Here is a 22,145-nt window from a genome sequence, read left to right as displayed (position 1 = left end):
AGTTGAGATGATCAACTTTGTTATATGAGGTGTGATCAAAAACTATGGTGAATGTTTAAATAAAAAAACATTTACAGTAAAAGACACGTTGTCATTAATCCCCCTCAATATACTCCCCCTCACTTTGAACACACTTATCCCACTGTTCTTGCCACTTTCCGAAGCAGTTCTGGAAGTCCTCTTTCTTGAGTGTCTTTTAGTTTCACTGTCATGGCTGCCTCAATGTCCTGAGTCATTTTGACCTAGGGAAGAGCCAGAAGTCACACGGTGCCAGATCTAGTGAATAAGGTGGATGAGGACACACCATAATGTTTTTATTTGACAGAAATTGCTGTACCAGAAGCAATGTGTGACACGGAGCCTTTCCGTTGTGATCACAAAATATAGTGACTGCTGCTGCCGAGTGCCATCCAACGGAAAGGCAGGGATCTTCAATACGGGAAGTGGTGCATTAAACCTTAGTAACAGTATATGACAGGTTTCAACTTGTTGGGTGCAGTCAGTCGGGTGTGAGCTACGGTTGAGAGAAAGTGTGTTTTAAAGTGTCCCATAAATTATCCTCCATCATGACAGCACTCCGTGACATACATCGCTTCTGGTACATGGCAATTTCTGTCAAAAACATTACAATGTGTCCTCATCCACCTTATTCACAGGATCTGGCACCGTGCGAATTCTGGTTCTTCTCCAAAGTCAAAATGATTCAGGACATGGAGGCAGCCACAACAGTGCAACTATAGACACTTACGAAAGAGGACTTCCAGGACTGCTTCGGAAAGTGGGAAGGATGATGGGATGAGTGTGTTCAAAGCAAGGGGGTGTATTTTGAGGGGGATTAATGGCAATGTGTCTTTCACTGTAATTTTTTATTTATTTAAACATTTACCATATTGTTTTATCACACCTCGTATATATTTTACCACAGTAAAAAAAAATAAAATAAAAAAGTCAGTTGTAACATATCTTCCTTATCTATAATTTTGTTAAAAGTCTTAATAGAGTAATTTTTTAAAAATCCTCTTATAGTATGGCCTGCAGATTGTTGACATTCCCTTATAATTACAAATAAAACTGCCTCTGTTTAGCCGAGATATTTGTAGGAATGTGGAATGCAGTTCTGAGAGAGTAACACATGCAAAGGGATTTTTTAGTTAGGGGCCGGTTTGAGTTGTATGAGGGAGACTACTTTCTAAATTATTCTTTAAAAATGATTCATGTGGCATGTTTGTATAAGTGCTTGTTAAATAAGCATACATAACTATATATTGATATAAAACCTTCTGTTGCAATAAACAAGATTCTTAACCCTCTTTGAAAACTATTTCTGAATTAAACATAATTTTTCCCAGAATAATGAACATGCAGTCCTTAGCATTAAATACAAACACTTTTCATTTGTGTGGCCCTTAGTCCAGTCTGTGGAGTGCTCCCTTGGGCCTGAGTGACCGAGTGTCCAGATGTCATAGGAGGGCCGTGGGGGCTATAGAGATGCATTGTGTGTGGAGCCAGCCTTTAGGGAGCCAGCAGTACTGAAGACGAAACACGCCATAACCAGCTTTTCTACAAATTGCAAAGAGATACAGTCCTCAAAGGAGGTGATGAGACATACAGCTGAACTGTTGGGAAGGAGAGGTCCCTTTTGTTTTGGGAGCATCTGGGATCCGAGAAGTCTTCTTGGGGAGAAGTAAGTGGCAAGCTCTGGGTCCGGTTCCAGGAAGAGCATGGGAAGGAGCTGAGGGGCCTGCGGTCAGGAGACAAACCATAACTGGGTGTGGGAAGAAGGTGGGCCTCACTCAACGGGATTGAACCTTGGCAAACACCTGACAGGCTTCTGCTTCTTCATTTGTTCCTGCTGTTCTGCTCTGAGGATAAGTAGGTGCAATGAAATGTCAGAGGAATGCAGAGACTCAAATGAAGGGAAACCATGTGGGTTTATAAAAACGAAGCACCTTTTTCTTGTACGTTGTTGCACTGGAATGACTGGAGTCACCTGCGCAGACTTGGAGCTGGTCAGACATTAACGGAAGACTTATTGAGAACGATGTCAGTAGACTTCCCTTCCAAAAAATTCAAAACAATTTTTCAGTTTTGATTCTAGAGGAGCCTTTTCTGTCCATTATTTTTATGTGTGAGAGCATATAATAATGTAGAATTTTATATTCCACTTTTATTCATTTTACATTAATGTAGCATTGCATCCTGTTTTAACACAATTCTGCAAGGCTCTGTACTCTGGCATCCTCCGCACAAACTAGTGGGAAAGCGGGGAATTTAAGTCCTGGATCAAGTGGAACTGGGATGGGAGCTAGACCCGAATCTCAGAAACAGGACGGATCCAGTGTGGTTTTGGGACGTCCCCTTTTTTCTCTTGGTTTCCTGCTCGTGACAAGGACCCCCACCTGCATAGTAGGTATATTCTAGAAGAACAAATCATTGTTTAGCTGGTCCTTCGTGAATGGACGATACCGTCAGTGTTGAATGGAACTTCAGCGTCTTCTGCGTTTTTACTGCAGTTTTATCAGCTTCCTCAAATGCTGAGGTCCACTTTGGGGAAGGAAGTGGTGTGGCAATGGTGCCCGGGAAGATTTGCAGACGTGTAGTTGCATGTTGTTGCTTTGCCAGGTCCAGATCTAAAAACAGACGCTGTCAGTTTTGGCCCACCAGTTGAAGGCAGAACACCTGAGACTAATGCAAACCTCAGATCATTTTTTAAAATAATGGCTTGTGGTTCATATGCACAGGCACACAAAAAAGTCCTCTTATTCCTCCTTGAAAGTCCTCTGATGGTAGCCTACCATCTATCTGGGTCTGGGTGCTGTTGGGACGAAATAAGGATCAATATCTAATTAATAATTATTTCACAGGGTTTCTCAAATCAAATTCATCAGTAGTGCAGAATGCCTTTTATTGGCCCACAGTTTTGTCTCTCATGTAGCTGATGTCAGTAAACTGCAGGAATGCCACAGAGCAATGAAGTCTTCTGAAACTTACTTTTGTTCCCACCAATGGTCTGTGTTGCTAAGTTGCCAACACAGCCACATTTAAGATACAGCCTGCCCCATTCTCAGCTGCCATCTGAATTCTTTTGTGCCAGCCTGTCTCTTCAATATTGAAATAAAGGGTTTTAGCTAACTGTTTATGACAAAACTAATAACTTCTTGTTAAGACATTTTTAAACAAAAATATTGATTAAATTCCTGAATGAGATACTGTGAAAATACTGTGCATGGGCTAAGTCATGGGGTTGATGTGCTTATAACAACACAGCAAACCCATACGGAGGGCTGCTGCCGGAGTGAAGCAGAGCTCTGTGCAGTATGGGGTGGGGTGAGGGGACCGAAAGAGGACTGTCTGTCACAACTTCACACCGACAGCCTGCCTTCTAAAGCTGCCGGCTGCGACCGCTGGCTACTCCAGAAGGAGCCCTGGGGTGGCTGGAGTGCAAGTTAACTACACTGCAGACCTTAAAATGAGCTCCTAATGAATTTAAATTGGATGAAATATTTGTTAAATGATGGGTGATAAAGGAAAGGTTTGGCAAATTTACATAAAACATTTAATGCACCAATAAGAATAAAACAGGAAATATTATCTCAAGAAGTCTGTACATCAAATATGAGGCAATACTCTCAAATTCATATAAAGTTCATCCAGATTTTAGGGGCAGTGTCAAAATACTAGCAGATAAATAGGCCGGGAAAGGAAAAGCCATTTATACGAGGAAGGATGGTTAGAAGCCATCCCATGGAAAATTGTTCATCACTAAGATACCTTAAGGACTGTCAGAAAACATTTTAAAATCATACTACCCATATTTGTTTATTTGCGTGGCAATTTTTAAATGAACCTGACTTAGAGCCTTTATCACAACACTAAGATGTAGGTTCTACTAGTGCTCTCGTTTTTCAGATGAGAAAGGTGTAGAGGGGCTAAAACTGTGACCGTGACCTCAGCACTGAGACTGCTGGGGACTGAACTGTCCTGAGTGGCTCCAGCTGCCCACGCAGCATGGGGAGGAGGCGCTCAGCGCTCCTCAGCTTAGTGGACAACACATGGAAACACGAGGACATGGTTATAAAGACTAGTGACAAGAGTGGGAAACAAAAGAGTGCGTGCCGTAGAGTTTCTTCATAAAAATATGCCGATGTGGAAGATAGGATGCAGAAAACGAAGATAGCTGTATTCTGGTGCAGTATTAGGAATGACTGTTGGTAATATGTTTGCCTTTCATATGCATTAAAGGAAAAGTATATGCTGACACACTTTTAAGTAGGGCACTGAATGTGCCAGTGTCCGTGCCAGGGGGAATGGGAACTCTGCTGTGCGTGGCGGCACACCCTTCCTGGTGTTTTAAAGCCCACCCATGTTCATGGTGCGTCCCTCCCCTCTGTGTCCTCCAGGTGGCACTGGTGTTCCCCAACAATGACCCTGCTGCGTCCATGGTGGCCTTCTACGGTTGCCTGTTGGCCGAGGTCGTCCCCGTGCCCATCGAGGTTCCACTCACGAGAAAGGTAACGGGCGTGTTGTGTCATTGGAGCCTGTGAATGGGAATGCGGGCTCGGCTGTGCCGGAACATTGTGTCGTGAGGTCGGGATGTGCAGGCGCTTTCCACCTCGGCAGGATGTGGATCAAGAGTGACAGGGCTTTCCTGTGTCTGCGGTGCCAGTGGTCACCTCAGGAGAGGGGACAGTAACTAAGCACTCAGCCCAGCTCAGTGGCGGGATTTAGAGGGAGTGTGCGCTGGTAACGGCACTGAGCCAAGTCATCTGTCAATCAAGCGTTTGGGTATCCTGTCCCTCAGCGTAGTGACACTGGAAGTCTGGGTAAATGGCAGGTGTTTTATTATCCGCCATTGTTAAAATGGTGGTGTTTTTACTTCTTTCTGCAGTTATTAAAATGGTGGTGTTTTTCTTTGTTTCCGCCATTGTTAAAATGGTAATGTTTTTGCTTATTTTGGGCGCTGGTGGTTTTTGCTTTTGCGCAGGTGTCTGGACATTCACAAGTCCCAGGTTCGCCTGTAGTTTGTCAGTTCTCATTCTGTGATTTGTGTAAATGTCAAATCTTGCTGTTATAATTATACAGTCAACCCTTGAGCAATGTGGGGTTGGGGCACCAGCCCTCCCTCCCCGCCGCCATGCAGCTCAAATTTCACATATAACTTGACTCCTTGAAAACTCAAGTTGTCCCTTGATGGCTTCTAGGACCCCAGATCCACAGATGCTCAGGTCCCCTAGGTAATGCGGGGTAGATCAGTACCCACAGTCAGCCTTCGGATGTGCGATCCCAGTCCCCAAACCGCAAATCGAAAACAATAGGGGTGTCTGTTGAACAGAATCCACGGGTGTGGACCTGCGTGGTTCAGGGTCACCTGCAGTGTGAGAAGCAGCAAAGCACCATCCTGCTCACCAGCACACGTTCCTCCATGCACGTCACTGGCTTCCTCGTCCACACTCCAGAGCCGTAGTAGCTGTGGGAGAAGGATAGAGGGAGGACACCTACTGGCGTGGACACCGATGGTCACCCAAGATAGTCTGATATCATCCCAGAGATGGAGCTGATGGCCATGGTAGGGGGGTCCCCTCTGTCACTCAGGCTCTGCGACCTCAGAACATAACCCTGGTTGTAAGAACCCCTGGCTCGGCTGCGTGGAGAATGGGGCCGTGGCCGTGATGCCTGGGACTGCTGCTGTCCACCAGCTCTGTGCCCAGCACACTGGATGCTGCTTAAGGGCCCTAACGGTTCAGCCCTGTGTACACGTGGCCTCCGTTCTGATTCCTGAGGTGATTCCTGGGGTGACAGGATGCGCTCCCTTCCCGGGAGGAGTTCACAGCAGAAGTCGGGGTCCCTGTGGTGTTTGGCCAGGATGCCAGGAGGAGGGAGAGGGCATCCGCAGCCTGTGACACAACAGGCCCTGTGCAGTCACATCACGGCGGGAAAGCTCTGTCCAGGTGGCCGAGCAGGTCTGTTAAGGCCAGCTGCCAGCACATCTGTCAGCCACAGAAACTAGACTGAGCCAGAACTTCCTTCCCCTCGCGGACAAAGTCTCTGCCACAGGCATGTGTGCGTGACAGGAGGAGGGGCAATTTGTGACTTCTAAGTACGACAGAACCAGAGTCAAGACGGCCCTTGGGTCGCAGGAGACCCGGCCAGGGCCTGGCTTGTCAGCACTTGCTTCTGTGCCGCTGGACACGCAGGCTCAGGTCTGCTGCGAGAGGCTCACTCTCCCAACCGATGGCAGTTCGCCCTTGTTAGAATTCCAGCACACCACCCACCTGTTTGCTAGAGTAAAGGTTTTGAAATATCCTTTTAAAATGAAATGTCTCTGGAACAAGTACCATTGACATCTTGTCACGATTTTACAACCTCCTGTGACCAGTCACGGAACCCCTCTCTCGGGAAATGTGAGGCAGTGTGGGGACCTGGGACCAGGTGTGGGGGACGGAAACAGCACAGCCCGGGCCACAGTCACCTGCCGAGGTGCCTGTGTGTGAAAGCCTGCAGCCACATGCGGGGTTCATTTTAAAATACTGCGGTCTGCATGTGCATGTGCGTGTACGTGCACACACGTGTGCGGTGAGACCAGATTTGCCAGACGTTGATAGTTGTTGAAACTAGGTGATGGTGCGTGAGATTTCTTTTTCCTTTTCTTTACATCCGTATGTGTGCTTGGGAATTTCCATTATAAATAAACTAGAAGTTAATTGGCAAAATACTTATCTGTACAAAGGACTGGCTTGTCTTGGTATTGATAAGGAGTGTCTTGTGTCCACGTTCTTTGATCCTCCATGCTCCACAACCATAATAATCCGTAAGCCCGTCAATCTGTAGTGTTCTTATGTTCGCTCTGCAGACGAGTGCATCTGAGCCCGTGTTGCCCTCTGGTCTCTGTTATTGTCTTACCCTTCCTGAGAACCAGCCACCCGTCAGTCGGGATTTAAGTGGCAAGGAAAGGATTGGATAAACACCCCTGGTTGTGAGGCCGCAAATCAAAAATGAGTTCACAGGAGAGACTTTGCATGAACTTGCCTCACGCTTATTGGTGCAAGAATCCTTTTCACAGATGTGATTAACGCTTTCTGATGGGAAGCCAGGACGGGCATGGGGGAGATGATGATCAAGTGGTGTGTCCATGTGGCCTGTCCTGCTGCAGGATGTACTTGTCAGGGTGGCCGTGGTGAGGTGTGGCTCCCCAGCAAGTGACACAGTCAACTCTACATACTGGGGAAAGACGGAAAGCAAGGGGAAGGTGTGAGCTCAGTGTGGTCCACTGTTCTTCATGCCTGAAAAGAGCCATCAGCGAGATTCTGTGAGGGGAGCTGACCAGTTGCTGTCCTTGACAGCTGGGCTCTTCAGGAAACGGGCCCCAGGCAGGTAGCGTGCATGCTGGGAGGGCGTGTCACCACGCTCTTCCTGAGACGAGGTGGCTGCCCCTGGTGGATGGGTGTGCAGGGCACGTCCAGCGTCCAGTCGTCCTTGTCCCAGGGGCCATGGACGACGTGTGGAGTATCTCTATGTGCAGGGTCTGCTTCAGGCTCTGGGTTCAAGCGTGGGTTTGTGTGGGGGTCTCAGTGCCTGATGGGGACGCACAGCGGCCCTGAGAGCCGGTGAGTGTGGCGGGCAGAGCTAATGCTGCAGTCAGTGTTTGACTGGAGCTCCGAGTAGGAATTGCCCGGATGACAAGGACAGGAAGGCCCTTGCAGTCAAGGGACAGGCAGATGTGCAGTCCGAATTCCAGTGAGCTGTTCCCAGTCTCTTCCCTCCCACGCAGTCCCTCTGCATGTGGGTGTCTTTATAATCACAGTGTCATCATTTTGTACATCAGGTCATGAGCTGGTATCAGAGGGCAGGGTTTGGGGACGAGAGTCCCCCACCCTAGTCAGCGTGCGCCCTCAGAGAGCCGGGCAGGCACTGGGCGCTCTGGCAAAGTCGCGCCCACAAGAGACGCCTTCCCACTGCAGAACCTGACCTCAGATGCCATCCCCGCTGCGTGATTAGTGTTGGCGATGTGATATCCACACTCACATTGAAGTGAGTGATACTAGGTCGGTGCAAAAGTAATTGTGGTTTAAAAGGTTCAAAATAATTGCAAAAAAAGCAATTACTTTTGCACCAACATAATAACTCTGCAAAAGCATTGCTTGAAGGAAGAGTACCTCAACGGCCCCAAATGTGGCCCCGTCTGCGGGTGCCTGACCTCTGCCCCCTGGGGCTGCGCAGGGCATCTGGTTGTCTGTGCACAGCCCCATGTAGAGAGACGGGGTTTCCTTTCGGGGTTAAATCTGCAGTAAGAAAAGGAGGCATTGGTCATCTGAAAGATGACTCTTTTAAGATGTGAGTGCTGCTGATTGAACCTGGGTGCAGACACCATGTCACCTCACCCTTTTCCTGGCAAGAGACACCAGGTGTCTGGCCTCCCAGCGGGTTTAGGCACAGCTAGTGGGGATGGTGGGAGGTGACAGGGTCACTGCAGACATGACACTTCTAGCACGCCAGCTCCTTCACAGTATGCATCACAGCCCGTGTGGCTGGTGGGGGTAACAAAAGCCGACGGACCTGCCGTGCTGCCATCCCTCCTCCCGTCGGGCAACTGACGGGACTCACAGGGCTGGCACTTCCAGGGGCTGCCCCGGCCACAGCATCTGGTCGTTTGGAGGATTTCAGTACTCAGGGTCACAAGAGCCAGTGTCATACAGAGGTGGCCTGTCTGACATGTGTCCTTATTTTGTGAGATGCGATATGCTCAGGTGAGCAGCGGTGAGCAGGTCTCCATTTCTCCGACCAAGAGTGGGTGCCTGACCCCACACCAGACGAGGTGGAACAGCACCGCCCTCTGTGGAGTGTTTGGATCTGGCCTCCATGATCACTCAGACGAAGATGCCCTTGTGGGCCATCCGTCCTCCACAGTCATTACGTCCTGTGTCCGTCCACAGAGCTGTGGGTTTTCACGCCATGTGCTGGGCACTCCCGTGTGGCCCCTGGTTTGTCTCTCCCTGAAGACCTGTGAGCTGGCTCTGCTTCACCCCCTGCTGCTGGAGACGAGGACACCGGGGCCATGTGAGCTAGCTTCCGAGGTCACGCAGCTGGCCAGCGGAAGCTGCGGTGTGATGTGCTCCCACAGATCATGTCGGTGCCCAAACCGTGGGCCACTCCAGGAAGCCATCCCAGGACCAGGGCTGAGGCCAGGTTTGGCCCGGAGGGCAGCTGGCATGTCGGCCTCATGCCTCTTCTCTCTTCCCAGGATGCAGGAAGCCAGCAGATCGGGTTTCTGCTTGGCAGCTGTGGAGTCACTGTCGCCTTGACAAGCGACGCCTGCCACAAAGGACTGCCCAAAAGCCCGACAGGGGAGATCCCGCAATTCAAAGGTAGGACCGCATGAGGCTGGCTCCTCCCTGGGGATGCGTGCACTGCATCACGTCTGTTCCAGGACACATGTGACTGTCTTGGCTAACACGTGCCCTGTCACCAGCCTGCAGTGTGGCGCACGGGGCTGTGGGTGTCCTTGGCTGGATGGCAACCCAGAGGGGTCCATCTGGTGCCTCGTGGGGAGGTGACCCCAACCTCCTCTGGGAAACACTTGCCTAAATGGAATGTGTCCTTTATTTCCAAGGTTGGCCAAAGCTATTGTGGTTTGTCACAGAATCCAAACATCTCTCTAAACCTCCTCGTGACTGGTTCCCACACATTAAAGATGCGAATAACGACACTGCATATATCGAAGTAAGTCGCTGATCTGTAGCTTCAAGAACCGAGTCATCGCGCTTCCCGTGGCGACACAGCCTCTTCGTTCACGGGGACAGCTGGTGGGTGTGGCCCTGCTTTGTCCTCTCAGTGGTACTTGTCCGCACCTTGTCCTGTCATTTCAGTATAAGACGTGCAAGGATGGAAGTGTCCTCGGGGTGACGGTGACAAGGATCGCGCTGCTGACCCACTGCCAGGCCCTCACGCAGGCTTGTGGCTACACAGAAGGTATGGCGGGACCCACTGCCAGCCCTGCCTGTGACATGCATGGTGACCTGCTGGTGACCGTGAGGCGCGTGTTGGCTTGGTGTCCAGCCAGCTGAAGTTTCACTTGGACTGTTCAGTGTCCCAGTTACTCCGGCTACTGTGACAAACACCACAGACTAGGGGCTAGAAACAGTATTTCTCCCAGTATTTCTCTAGAGGCTGGGAACCTGGCATGAGGTACCCTCAGGGTTGGTGGCTGGTGGTGAGCTGTCTTCCCGGCTCGTGGACGGCACCTGCCCACCGAGTCCTCACACGTGTGGGGCAATGAGGACGGGCCCCACCCTATGGACTCGTGTAACCTCAGTCACCTCCTTAGAGGTCCTGTCTCCAAATTCTACCACATCAGGGAGCAAGGTTTCAACCTGTGCACTGGGGAGCCTGACTCAGGCACAAACAGGTAGTTGGTACCTGCATGTTCACCTCTGGACGCACTTCAGAATCTCCTTGGCAGCAGTAGAATGTGCTCACACTTGGGCCCACCAACCTGCGGAGCCCAAGCCTCTGAGAGTGGGCTCCACCTTGGGGACAATGGGTTTTCATGTTGTACTTTCTTCCCCCGAGCGGGATAGTCACGGAGGCAGAAGTGGTGTGGGCAGCGCTGCCTGGGCTCCCTGGCTGGGCGCTGTGACCAGCCCTGCATGGGGATGACAGGCTCACAACGGGTTGGTACCCAAGGAAGCTGGTGTCACCAGTCACTCCACTGTAGGATGAAATGCTTTTCTTCTGTTATCCTCCCTCTCTCTCTCCCATCCTCTGGTAGTCTCACTTTTTAAACAATTCACTGTCGTGAGGCGTTCAGTCCCTGGACCCATTTCCCAGACATTTTCAAACATGAGACACATTGCCTCTAATTGTTACCACCGTACTTACCATTTTTTTCAGTTTAATTTCTTACAATCTCATGACCTGTTCCCTTGCCCTAATTTTTTGAAGTCTAGGGTGGTCATTCCGATGGGGGTCGGAGAGGGAATCCATACATCCATACATACGTACAAATATATAGTATATATTTGCTCCTTATTTCTCAACTGAAACACTGTATAAAGTGCAATCTAGGCTGTTTCCTTGGAACGTGTTTATTTTGGAAGCCCCTGTGTGCGTTCCTCTGTGAAAGGCTATCCTTTGGGAATATTGCTGGAATGAACAAGTAGGAATGTAAGACGAAGCACTGGCAAATGCCTGGGCTCAGCGACAGGCAGTGTGGGGCAGATGTGTGGACAGCCAGGCCACCTGCCCAGGCCAGATGACAAATAGGACATCAGAGGCTTCTTTATGGTGTCGCTGGCAGCAACTTCCACGTTCCATCATTGTAGTTGTTTTCAGCCATATACTTTTAGCTCCCTTTTATTGCCCCCCCAGCTTTCAGGAGCCTCCCCCATAACCCTTGAATGCACTGTATCCTGTACTGGCAAAGCTCTTCCTCCTTTCCCACCCCAGCCCCACCCCGGGGCTTCGGTGGTGCAGCAGACGATATTTGCTGGAAGTCGCCTCGTGCTCCCCATTTCCTGGGAGGACATGTGGTGGAAATGAAAAGAATCTTTAAAAAAGATAAAAGGCAGGAGGGGGAAATAAATACATAAAAAGCAGAATAAGGAGCTTTAAGTGATGATGTGACCATCACTGCTCTTGATGTGCATGTTAGAATTTTCACCGGGACACATACCAGGCAGCCAGCACTATTAAATGGGTTTAGAGGCTGCAGAATTTCTACAAAGATACAGGGAAATGATGTTTTTCCAAGACGTGCCGTGACCCCTGATGTGATGCTGGGTTTTCTTTGCCCTTTGTCCTGTGCCTGACTTTCATAAGTAAAACTCTCTCTACTGTTTTTGTTTGTACAGCCGAAACAATTGTGAACGTGCTGGATTTTAAGAAAGACGTTGGGCTCTGGCACGGGATCCTAACAGTAAGTGTGACGCCCCTGGCCCAGCTGCGTCCTGCTTACATTGGAGGTGCTTGTGTCAGAGTCAGAATTAGGATCTATGTCCTTAGCGGTTCGGGTGAGCCCCTGCCTGCCACGTTATAAAGACAAGCCGTCATCGCCCGAAGTCTGGAGTTGTCAGCTAACTTCCATGGGTCTCACAGCCTCTTGCCTGAGTCACTGAACCTCGTGCTGAGGCCACAGCTGTGAGGGTAGCCTTCCTCGGGCCGGGAGCTCAGCACTTCCCCCACTCCTGCACTTCCGGGCCCACGGTGCTGCTCCCCGTGTCTCGTGTTTGGGTCACTGTCCCATATTTCTGCCTCGACTACGACATTCTCATTCCTTCTGTCTCTATGAGTCAGTGTTTATGAATATTTAGGGAGCCTCCTGTCTCATTCCGCTTCTGGGGGAAGGCCCTGATCTCCCCCGATGAAAATTCAGCACGTGTTGTAGGAGATGCATGACTCATTGTGGTTGGTGCCACTTGGTAAGTGACAGCTCAAAGCTGTAAGCACATTTAATAGAGAAATACCTCATTATTTAAGTATGTTTAGTACTTAGAAAATGTAGCATAATTGCTTCGACTCTAATTGTGTCTGTGCAGTATTTTCACTTGCGCAGTTTTGTTTTTAAGTTTCTTATGCTGAAACTTTATACATTCTTTTCAGTTGAAAAATCTAGTTGTTCTTGCATGATTGATAGGAACATAAATACAGAAAGTGGGATCTGTTGTTTCTTGATAAATCAGAATTTATTACAACATGAGCGTGTAAGCATCACATAGACCGTAGGCTTGCAGTGGCCGCACAGCAGCCTCTTTCTGTGATCCACATGGCTCATTCCTACCCTTGGGACACTCGTGGGTGACAGCACACAGGCACGAGTCTGCGTGCCCACTCACACCGCCATGATGTGGTAGAGGGAAGAGCAGGGGGCAGAGAACCCAGCTCAGGCTCAGCCGTCCCCCTCCAGCCTGGTGACTGCAGGCCAGTCACCCACCCGCACCCACGTCACACTGAACCCCACTGTCCGTTCGATGGGAATGACGGTGCTGTGTGACAATCGTGTGGCCTGATGTTTAAAGTGCATGTGGTCTGTCCACATGCTCAATGATGTGAGTGTTGCCACCAGAGTTTCTCTCACTTCCAAGGTCCCCGAGGGAGGCCTGTGCTAGACCTTGTCAATGTTGCCACCACCTGCTCACCTGCTCTAGATCACGGCCCCAGGAGGCTCTGTCATGGCCACTACCTGGAGCATGGTGGGTCTCTGGCCAGACAGCTATACGCTCTTCTGCGGCATTTTGTGTGGTGGGAGCGACTGGAGTGGCAGGGGCTAGTATCCTTCAGAGCGTCCTGATTCGGGCAGGCGTGTCTGACGTGTCCGTACCCACTCTCTCCACCTGTGGTCACTGTGGCAGAGCCGGCCACCGAGGGTTGTGGCCATTGCTCCCACCTGGTGGATCTCTAACTGCTTGCTCCCAAGTGATGTCAGGGCATGTGTGAGTCCTTCCTGCAGTGCAGGGACTAACCATTTATTTTAAAAGTGAGTTTGGGTTGCACATCCATTTGAAAAGAGCCCCTGAGGGGTTTGATCCACATTAGTGTGGCTGGGTGGAATCCTGAGGGTGATACACACATACCTCCTGCTGAGGGTGATGGAGACAGACCTCCCGCTGAGGGCGATGGGGACAGACCTCCCGCTGAGGGCGATGGGGACCTCCCGCCGCTCTATGACATCTCAGTGGAACATCTGATAAAGAAAATTTTGTTTTCAAATTAAGCACTAGAAAGAATCAGCTTCCAGACTATGGATGATGATCACTTGACTGAAGGTTTTATAAAACAGGATTTGCACTTAGATTCTTTAACTGTGTCAGGAACCACAGGAGTGAGAGGACTAGATAGCCTTTAAAATGTCACTTCCCGATCATTCCAAAATGCACTGGGATCAGCTTGCACCAAGTACCTGGGTGGTGGGATAAGCCCTTCCCCACCACCACCACCCCATCATGTCCCCACGTAGAGCCTGGTTCGGGTCCTGTGCTGTGTCACCTCCATGTGTGTCCTTGTTTTCAGAGTGTTATGAACATGATGCACGTGATCAGCATCCCGTACTCGCTGATGAAGGTGAACCCACTGTCCTGGATTCAGAAGGTCTGCCAGTACAAAGGTGCGTCCTCAGTGTGGCCTCCGTGTCCCCGCCATCACAAGCCCCTCTTTTAATATTGTACGCCTGGCGGTATACAAGTTAACCCCTTCCACCTGCTGTTCCCTCAGCAAAAGTGGCCTGTGTCAAGTCCAGGGACATGCACTGGGCGTTGGTGGCACACAGGGATCAACGAGACATCAACCTGTCCTCTCTGCGGATGCTGATCGTGGCCGACGGTGCAAACCCTTGTAAGTGAGGTCTCCTGTTCAGGAGGAGGTGGGCAGGCTGCGGGTCCACTCTTCACACTCTGGTCTTCCTTTTCCTAGTCTTGACCTTAGTTAAGAAGTTGTAAGATAACAGCCAAACAGAATTATGGGCCAGAGGCACCGGGCGTGACGGGAGTACGGGCCAGCAGACATGTCCCAGGGCTAAGTCCTGGCTCCTTACCTCCTGCTTCTGTAGAGAACATCACTTATCTAATCCTTTTCTTTCTTTAGCTGCAAATGGTACCTAAATCATACGATTTTTATGAGGATTAGATGAAGTAATCCCTGTGTGCAGTTCCTTGGGATGTGATTTATTATTTTATGGTCCATAGTAGTTTTATTGATCAGGAAATTCACTTGTCGTTTTCAATGGAATTTCATTATCAAACCCTATAGCAAAAACCACCCCGGTCAAGTTAATTAGCAGTTTCACAGGTACCTTTACTATTCTTGAGAAATAGTTCATCAGTTGAAATAGAATGCCAGCTAGCTTTTTTTTATCAGAGGAATGTGTAAGCCAGAAACAAAGGAGATGAATGAAAGTGAATGGAATGAAAAAATGTTCTTTTCTTGCCACATGTGTAAACTGTGCAATGTACATATTTGTAAGTTAAAACTGCCTATACCGTGTTTCTCCGAAAATAAGACCTAGCCCGACAATCAGCTCTAATACGTCTTTTGGAGTAAAAATTAATATAAGACCGGGTCTTATATTATATTATTATAAGACCCGGTCTTATATTATATTATATTATACCAGATCTTATAGTAAAATAAGACTGGGTCTTATATTAATTTTTGCTCCAAAAGATGCATTAGAGCTAGGTCTTATTTTTGGGGAAACACAGTACTTTCTTAAAGGACATCTGATATGCAAAAGTGGACTTGCAAAGAGATAATTTGTTGCTATTACTCTTATATATGATCTTCCATTTGAAAAAGGACTTGGTGAATCGGGAGCTACTTTAACGCACAGTTGGTTTTACCTGTCACTACAGAGTGGCGTGTCATATGCAGCCCGGTAAAGTTGTATCAGGAAACTGACAGCTGACAGGTCCCTAGACAAGTCCCTATAATCATACCTGGATCTTGTCATTGAAGTCAGTACAGTTTCCTTCGTTGAGGTTAGATTTATCACCTTTTAGAACATGCGCATTGAAAAATGGTAGACGTGTCTCAGAAACGTTATTAAAGTTCATCAGCCAGCAGATATGTTTCGATGAAGCACAGAAGTGTATTTTGTAAGCTCTTAAGTTCTAGGTTAGAGGTTGTCACCTTTCGTGGGAACACAGAGGACCCACTGTACTAAGTGAAGTGTGTCCGTGCTGCCTTTTCTCCATGGGGTGTTTTAATCCGAGTCTGATAACCATCCCTTCTTCTGTCACTCCAGGGTCTATCTCTTCCTGCGATGCGTTTCTCAATGTGTTCCAAAGTAAAGGGCTGCGCCAAGAGGTCATCTGTCCCTGTGCCAGCTCGCCAGAGGCGCTGACAGTGGCCATCCGAAGGTACTGCCCTGTGATTGCGAGGACAGCCTGGGAGTGGTGACGGTTCAGTACTGGGGGCCGCTGTCCTAGCTGTTAATCTCAGTGAGGGATCGCGAGCAGGACCTGCCTTTCCCAGATGCTGGCACGCACGGCATCTCGGCATCTCTCCCAGTCTGGGCTCACCAGCTGGGGACACCCCGCACTGGCATGTGGCTGATCCCCGCCTGAGGGGAAGCGACGGGGTCGTTGGTTGTCCCCTCCTGCAGGTTACTCACTGTCTCCTCTGCTCGTGTCACGCCAGTGTTGGGTGAAGCGGGATTTTTGTCGCCTGTGCCCTTTGACCTGACATGCAGACTCCAAGTCTCCTCCATGTCTTCCCTCTGTGGGTCTGTGGTGCGTGTGGCGCCCGGCACTCCTGAGCCGCTCACTCAGTACTCAGGGTCAAAGGTCAGCAGCAGCGCTGCTCTCTCAGAGAAGGCTCAGGGAGTGGACAGGGACACAGGCAGGCTTGTCCTGGACCAGAGCTGCCAGGAAGGCCCTGATTGTCATCGGCCTCGGTTGTCCGCACTAATGAGAAGGCGTCTGCATGTCCCGTGTATTTGCAGCTTGCACCATGACCTAATTCAGCATCCTTGGGTGCTGTCTCCAATTAGGTCTTAGTGCATCACATAGGTGTGCTGCACTGTCGGACGGGCTGACAGCTTTCAGGATGCAAAGCGCGTGAGTTCTGCTCTTGATGACCAAAAGGTTTGGCTTCCAAAATATTCACTGGAAGAGCATCCTTAAAAGAGAAACCTGATGCTTTTAGGTGTTTGTTAACGTAAAATTAACCAGAGTGCTTGACAGGCTGAGAAATGGAAGATCTTTAAAGGATGAGAAGCAACTTTTCATTTCAATTGAGTTGGAAATTGAGTCTCTAACATAATTTAAACTGATGAGGAAACATGGCACCATTAACCAGATGCCAGTCCTCCTTTTGTAAAGGCTGGTGGCACTGTCGCCTGATAACAGGCATTTCATCACAAATGATTTTCTGACAGTTGTGTGTGACCTTGGATAGCAGTACACTTCAGCTCCACGTCCGTGGGATCCTTCAGACCCCCTTCACACATTACAGCATGTGTCCTCTGAACCTCACTGTGCATCCTGGCAAGTCCCTGCCCTCCAGGGCCTCAGTTTCCCGCCCCCCCCAAAACATGGGGGATTGGACTCAGTAATCTCTCCGTTCCTTTCACCTCACCCGTGAATTTTAAGATTCTGCGGTTCTGTGACACAGCACCATGGCCACAGGTAACTCACATACCTTGTTTCCCTGAAAATAAAACCTAGTCTGACCATCAGCTCTAATGCATCTTTTGGAGCAAAAATTAATATAAGTCCTGGTATTATATTATATTATATTATATTATATTATATTATATTATATTATATTATATTATTATTATATGACCCGGTCTTATATTAATTTTTGCTCCAAAAGACGCATTAGAGCTGACTGTCCGGCTGGTCTTACTTTGGGGAGACCCGGTGGGTGCTGACAGGCCACTGAGCTGACCATCTGGATCCGCCCCTTCTCACGGGCCTCCTGCCCAGCTCACAGGTGCCGTGATGACAGGCTAGTCACTGTGCTGCAGCGCTGACGCAGCATCCTGCAGGTGACCCCTCAGCATGCTTGTCTGCTGACCGACAGCACGTAGTGGGGTGCAAGGTGCTGCAGGTCCTAGGGGACACTTAGGCTTTATTGAAGTTTATGAAAGTTGTCAGTGTGCATTTTTGGTTCTTCTGTTCTAAGTATGTATCTGATGGAAATATTTCCGACTGTATAAAATTAAATGGAATAAAATATGTGCGCATATATTCACGTTACTGAATGCTACCCAACAGCTCAGTTCATTACATGTGCACTTCACACACGACACACAGTCACTCGCACACATACATACTACTCACACAGGAAGATGTGCAAGATGTTTTTGGTGACAAAGCAGTGGCAGAGACCATCATACTCCTGCTCTTGGTCCTGCTCTTTAATGTGAATGTACTCGCATGTGCACACACATCACACAGAAATGCTTTTTAGAGACACTGGGACTTCTGTGGTGGTGTCGGCAGCCTGGGGCGGGGACCCAGGGGCTTTCGCCCTTTGTTGTGCCCTCCACAGTGTTGGACTTGTGTGTACAAGGGTGTGCTCACATCGTTTCTTGTAAAGTCTCATAAAAGGAAACTGCATGGACTAGCACATGCTCCGTCTCTAGGGCAGAGGCCAGGAAAGTGTTGGAAAGGGGCACGGCTGGTGCCTGGGTCTGCGTCCCACCAAGCCCTCCACTGACGTGGCCAGCTAGGATAGCATTTCTGTTTACAGACAGTCTGGGACACAAAAGCGTCACCTGAGCCAAACTTTGTCATCAGGGAGCTGGTGCTGTCAGCCGGCAGGTCCCACAGAAGAGTCTGTGGTCCCCAAGCCTCTGTTCTGCCTTTGTGCACATCTGCCAGGAAAAGAGCCCCGGGTGTGAGTTGTCTCTGCATAGCAGGAACTCATCACAGGGCAACACAGAGCGGGGCACTGGAGTGCCACATGGTTAATGTCACTGCTGGACATTGTAAGTGAGAAGACACAAGTTTTGTGTAACCATCCCTTTGTTCATGTGACTGAAAATGTCCTATAACAAGTGCAGTTTTAATTTAGGGTGTTTGATTATCACCCTTAGGAGTCTTGCTGCTTGTTCACTATCAACATGGGAAACGGGTCTCGTGACTGAGATGGCAGGCTGCACGCTGTTGCATCTTAACAGCACCTGTCCGTGCGACTTGCCACTCACCACACGTCGGGCTGTGCCTTGGCTCATCCTGTATTTTGCTTTCATGTGGCTTTTTCACACAGTGTGTCTGTTTTCTGTGGCTCTCATGACAAAGTGCTTCAAACTGGGTGCCTTTAAACAACGGAAACCTGTCCCCGCCCAATCCCAAGTCTGGAACTCTGGAATGCAGGGGCTCCAGGGACCCGGTTCCAGGCCTCTCTATTGTCCGCTGGTTCCAGCAGCTCTTCCTGTGCCTCAGCGAATAGGAACGTCACCCCACTCTCTGCTTGTCATCACACAGCCTACCCCACCCCCGTCTGTTTCTTTTTTCTCTCCGTTTAACGACACTGGTCATTGGATTAGGGGCCCATCATCCTACTCCAGTGTGACCCCATCTTATCTATTTATACCTACAAAGCACCTGTTTCACAATAAGTTCCCATTCAAAACTTGGGGGTTAGGACTTGGACATGCCTTCTTGGGGACACAGTTCAACCCACAACAGATGCTAAGGCTTCCGAATTCTGACTGTCACCTGGATCTTTGCTGGGGACAGCCGGAGGTGAGGGTCCCGGCATCAGGGCTCCTCACTGGCATTTCCAGTCTCTGACGTTGGGGTCTTTGGGTTCCAGCGTTTGAGCTCCTCATTCCCGGTGGTTTCACGTCGCTCATACTATTCGGGCAGACTTTTCCGTCCAGTTGGCTCCGCCCTGTTTGATCCCTACAAATAATTCTATTTCCAGACTCGTATGCTTTTTTATTTATTTTTCGGTATATGACATATAACATATATTTCTTTTGAAAACACACCAGTTGCTTGATTGAAACGAGAGCTTGTTTTACAAATTTTAGCTTTCACGTTTCTCCAATTACGCTTTTAGGTTTGTTACAGACCTTCCTGATGTTTTGTATGTGGAGCATCACAGGCATGGGGGTGCCGATGCCCTAAACTGTGCTGTCACTCAGTCACATCTGCGACCTTGGAAACGTTCTCTTTGTTCACTGATTCAGTCAACAGACATGTATCGCTTGGCACTGCTGCAGGGGAGGGAACAAGTTGACTAGAGGAACCTTGCCGCTCTCAGGAGATTCAGACTCTGATGGGGGCAGTCAGGTGGCACCAGCTGTGGAGACAGAGGGGCAGCGCTGTGTTTATGGGGTGACGAGCAAGTGCCCCTTTGAGCCTTCCTGGAGGAGTGAGGGGGACTCAGATGGACGTCTGTGGGAAGAACCCAGGTGGGGGTTGGGGCGACAGGCCTGACTGAGGCTACCGTGACAGTGCTGCATCCAAACCCTGCAGCCCGTGACCGTAAAGCAAGTGATTGCATGCCTTTTGTCGGGCAGTGTCCCTGAGGACCTGGGGTCCGGACGGTGTAGTGTGCACCTCACTTCATAGTTCCCTCCGGATGTGAGGCTGGACAAGCTGAATTCCTGCCGTTTCCAGTCCCTGCCATCGTCTCTGTTCTCGGGATCATTCCTCTCCCTTTTGCACCATTTTCAAAACTGGAAAATGTAGCCTCGCAGAGAGAGGGCGTGGTGACAGCCACCTGTGGGCTCATGTGAGGACGGTGCCAGGCATGCTGCAGTGTCTTCTCGTGTCGAAGGTGCTTTTACAGACGCCAGAAGCCCAGAGGTAGGCTAGGGGACACTAAGCCTCTCAGGGCTGAGAAGGCAGGGCCCCTGGTGTAGGCACAAGACTGTGAGCTCTCAGGAGCCCTGCGGGGTCCAGAGGTGCTGCCTCCATCACCATGGCTCATCACTGCTCTTACAGGCCTACGGATGACAGCAACCAGCCCCCGGGCCGCGGCGTCCTGTCCATGCACGGGCTCACCTATGGGGTCATCCGTGTGGACTCGGAGGAAAAGCTATCAGTGCTGACCGTGCAGGACGTCGGCCTCGTGATGCCTGGAGGTGAGTGGGGGCCCCAGGCCCCGACCAGGGCTGGCCCACTTATCAGTGCTCCCCTAAGGGCACCACAGCCTCGGGTGGGAGCTCTGGGCACGCTGCTGAGGTCCAGCCTCCCCAACCCGCTAAGCTTCGCGGATTTGCAGTAATGCTGCTCCTCCTGATACCAGAAAGCCCAGCGTTCCAGAGGCTGAGGCGGAGTCTACTGGGGGCGGGGTCCCCTCCCCTGGGTCCCCTTTCCATGGGGTCCCTTGCCCCTGGGTCCCCTTCCCACATGGACCACTTCCTGTGGGGCCCCCTCCCCACATTTTGCTGATTGCATGGCTGTGGCTGATGACTCTTAGGTTTACTCTGCGTGTCATCCTCGTGTCTAAGGAGCAGAAAGTGCTACTCCCCTTATGTGGAATTTGCACGTTCAAATTAAAGCAGATGGAATTACCCCCTGATGTCACAGCCATGAAACCTGACATTTGCTGCAACATGGAAAGTTGTGGCTCCCTTAAGGGACACGGGCTGCCCGGCTTGCTGTGTCCCTGTCACACTGGTTTTGTCCCATGCCGTTCCTGTTCGTGTGCTGCATTTCCTCCATATTCATTTGTGCCACCACGTTCAGCCATCACGTGCTCCGTGAAACCGGACGGGGTCCCACAGCTGTGCAGAACGGACGAGATCGGGGAGCTGTGCGTGTGTGCGGTGGCCACGGGGACGTCCTACTACGGTCTGTCGGGCATGACCAAGAACACCTTCGAGGTAGGGCAGGCCGAGCACCATTGCCAGGGGTTGGCATGAAAGAGGAGGTGGTAATTCCCCAGTAAAGTGTTTTCATAGCTGTCCCAGTGGTTGCACCTTCTCCTGCCGTATTTCTTTTATAGTTTTCAGTAAATTTGTGCTCTCGGCACGGTTTTCACCTCGTAACCAGTGTCTAGAAGTGGCACGCACAGTTGCTAAGCAACGGGCCTTTCCAGCTTATTGGTGCTCCCCCTTCGCCTGTGTGGTCCGAGCGCCAGAAGGCGGGGTGGGAAGAGGAAGTGCACACGTGGCACAGCCTTGCGGGGGGTGGGGGGCAGGGCGTCCCCTGTGGTCTCTCAGGCCAGGACACACTTGGCCCGCATGGACAGATGTGCACGTAAATGACTCTCCACAGCATGAGCAGGTGTGTTCGCTCTGTGCACATGTGTGGTGCGTGTGCATACGACACCGCACGTGTATACACGTGTGGCATGAGCACACACATGCACACACACTGGCCTCATGAGTGACAGGTTGAGGGATGTAGTCTGGAGCTCAGCATTCTCAGAGTCTGTCATTGGCTGAGTGATGCTGACCCTGGCAGGGGCACACTTTCTCTTGAAGTGGTTTGGGGTCATGTGTCTTAAGGTCTGGAGCTGGAGCTGTTGTGCGTGACTCAGTTTCTTGGGCGTGTAAATGAAGCTCCACCTCCTTTTCTGTGCAACCCACCTGCCGGATATGATGGAAGCGGCTGCAGCCTGAATGCCCGTGGTTTGCCCCCTTACCTTATTTTCAGTGTGGTCCCAGTGAGGAAGTGTTATTTTAGTGAACAGTGACCGTGTCACGGCTAAAAGATGTTGTTCAAAGTGCACCTGGTTCTGCACTGATC

At 50.1% G+C, this 22,145-nt stretch overlaps 1 protein-coding gene across 3 annotated transcripts in view; it reads left to right on the top strand.

Annotated features, from left to right (window-relative positions):
* The window catches only part of DIP2C (disco interacting protein 2 homolog C), a 339,643-nt gene that overhangs the window by 252,867 nt on the left and 64,631 nt on the right, over positions 1-22,145 (top strand). For all 3 annotated transcript variants that reach the window (XM_033102147.1, XM_033102149.1, XM_033102148.1), the window contains 10 exons: positions 4,401-4,511; positions 9,239-9,362; positions 9,608-9,717; positions 9,864-9,966; positions 11,847-11,911; positions 14,002-14,095; positions 14,203-14,322; positions 15,731-15,845; positions 20,394-20,533; positions 21,141-21,277. In XM_033102147.1, the coding sequence (XP_032958038.1) occupies positions 4,401-4,511; positions 9,239-9,362; positions 9,608-9,717; positions 9,864-9,966; positions 11,847-11,911; positions 14,002-14,095; positions 14,203-14,322; positions 15,731-15,845; positions 20,394-20,533; positions 21,141-21,277 (1,119 nt within the window). The remainder of the gene's footprint in view (positions 1-4,400; positions 4,512-9,238; positions 9,363-9,607; positions 9,718-9,863; positions 9,967-11,846; positions 11,912-14,001; positions 14,096-14,202; positions 14,323-15,730; positions 15,846-20,393; positions 20,534-21,140; positions 21,278-22,145) is intronic.

The sequence above is a fragment of the Rhinolophus ferrumequinum genome, unplaced genomic scaffold (genome assembly GCF_004115265.2).
Source record: "Rhinolophus ferrumequinum isolate MPI-CBG mRhiFer1 unplaced genomic scaffold, mRhiFer1_v1.p scaffold_109_arrow_ctg1, whole genome shotgun sequence".
Classification (NCBI taxonomy): domain Eukaryota; kingdom Metazoa; phylum Chordata; class Mammalia; order Chiroptera; family Rhinolophidae; genus Rhinolophus; species Rhinolophus ferrumequinum.
Note: the sequence above shows the minus strand (reverse complement) of the source record. Positions and strands in the feature narration are given on the sequence as shown.